The sequence below is a fragment of the Nicotiana tomentosiformis genome, chromosome 2 (genome assembly GCF_000390325.3).
Source record: "Nicotiana tomentosiformis chromosome 2, ASM39032v3, whole genome shotgun sequence".
Taxonomy (NCBI): Eukaryota; Viridiplantae; Streptophyta; class Magnoliopsida; order Solanales; family Solanaceae; genus Nicotiana; species Nicotiana tomentosiformis.
This window is the reverse complement of record NC_090813.1, coordinates 105,383,591-105,385,469: the sequence shown is the minus strand read 5'-3', so window position 1 is coordinate 105,385,469 and position 1,879 is coordinate 105,383,591. Positions and strand designations below refer to the sequence as shown.

Here is a 1,879-nt window from a genome sequence, read left to right as displayed (position 1 = left end):
GTATGGTAAGTGGCGGTAATTTGTTGGTACCTGGGAGGTGAAGGCTGATATGTGGGTGGGGGTGTTTGGTATGTAAGATGAGACTTTGAACCTTCGGCTACCATCACCGCACCTACTTCTTTCTTCTTGGAGATACCTCCTGATTGTAAGGCTTTATTTGTGCCTTGGAGTGCTTCAAAATTTGTCATCATTCCGCTTTTGATCCCTTCTTCTATTCTTTCTCCCAATTTGATGATGTCAGAAAATTTATGGTTTTCAATAACCATCAGTCTTTCGTAGTATTACGGATCCTGAGCTTTGACGAAGAAATTATTCATCTGTTCTTCTTCCAGTGTTGGCCTTACTTTTGCAGCTTCAGACCTCCACCGAGTAGCATACTCGTGAAAAGTTTCATTTGGATTCTTCTTGAGATTCTGAATGTAGAAAACGTCTGGTGCATTTTCTGTGTTAAACCTGAATCGATCCATGAAATCTGATGCCATGCTCACCCAATTAACCCATTTCTTTAGGTTCTGACTGATGTACCAAGACAGGTCATCTCTGTTAAGGCTCCTCATGAACAGCTTCATGTGGATTCTTTCATCTTTGCTAACTCCTACAAGCTTGTCACAATACATTCTCAAGTGAACCTTCGGATCACCAGTCCCGTTGAACATTTCAAACTTAGGAGGTTTGTAACCTTCTGGCAGTTCTACATCTGGTTGAATACATAAATCTTCATAATTCAAACCCTCAATGCATTTGCCTCCTTCGACACTTTGAACTCTGCTAGTAAGTTTCTTGAGTTTTTTCGCCATGTTCTTGATGAGCATGTCCTTCTCGGCGGATTCGGGTATGTATAGGGTCTGTTGTGGGGTGTGGGGTAAAGTTTCCACATATATGGGATTGCTTTGGTGGACTCCGGGAATCTAGGCGTAATGGTGGTCATTGGTTGAGTTTTGCAAGTCAGGAGTAGGCTGTGGTACATTATGAGGGGTGTGGTATGTGGTTGTTTGTGGGTATTGAGTTAGGTGGTGATGGTGTTGTTGGGGAGTAGGTACTGTGGAGGGTTGTGGTTCTGAGGAGGTGTGGCATATTGATGTGGTGCGAGAGGATTTTGTGGATTTTGATTTTAAGTGTTTTGGGGAGGTGCCGGGTTTTGGGCGTCTGTGTTTTGTTGGTTAATGTCGGGGACGTTTAGGGTGAGGGAAAGGTTTGCCAAGTTCCGGACCTACTCAAGTTCCCCTTATAGCTCTAATATTTTTTGTTCCAGGCGTAAGGTTAATTCATTCTGTGCTGGAGTATCCCGACCGTCCAAAGTTTCAACGTTCTCTGCATTGTCCTTTATGATACCGCTCAAATCGTCCATCTTTCCTTTCCCTTTACTTCTGCCTTTAGGATCACTTGGTGGAGGAGGAGTTGGAGGACCTCTGGATCTAGTGTTATATGCGGATGATGCCAATATGCATGAACCAACCTTTGGGGAATGAGAATAAGCAAAAGAAAAGAAAAATAAAAAGGTAACCAAGTTAGTAAGGGATATTGAAAGAATGCTTGCAATATTGAACGTGCTTTGCAAAATCATGTAACAGATTCGCGTCCTAATTTGGGGGACCTCGTTGTGCCCGAGGTAGACCTAAGCGACACATAGACTTGGAGAAAATTGATGCCAATAATTGTGTCATTTTATTAATGCGAAAATGAATCAGATCCCTACTAAAACGACAATAATAAGAAAAATTACTAATGGCCTTTGCCTTATTACAATTGAAATCTAAAACTAAGCTAAAAAGTAGTAAAGAACATCATATCCTAATCTACTTGGCCCTAGAGGGACCTTCTCCATGCTTGGCTTTCTTGGATCCATCAATCAAGTTCCTCAGGTCGCGCATGTCCAATA

The 1,879-nt window shown here is 42.2% G+C and overlaps 1 protein-coding gene across 1 annotated transcript; it reads right to left on the bottom strand.

Annotated features, from left to right (window-relative positions):
• Positions 1-281: 281 nt before the first annotated feature.
• LOC138905337 (uncharacterized) lies at positions 282-797 on the bottom strand. Its single transcript, XM_070193848.1, has one exon. The coding sequence runs from the start codon at positions 795-797 to the stop codon at positions 282-284; it is 516 nt and encodes a 171-aa protein (XP_070049949.1).
• Positions 798-1,879: the final 1,082 nt, after the last annotated feature.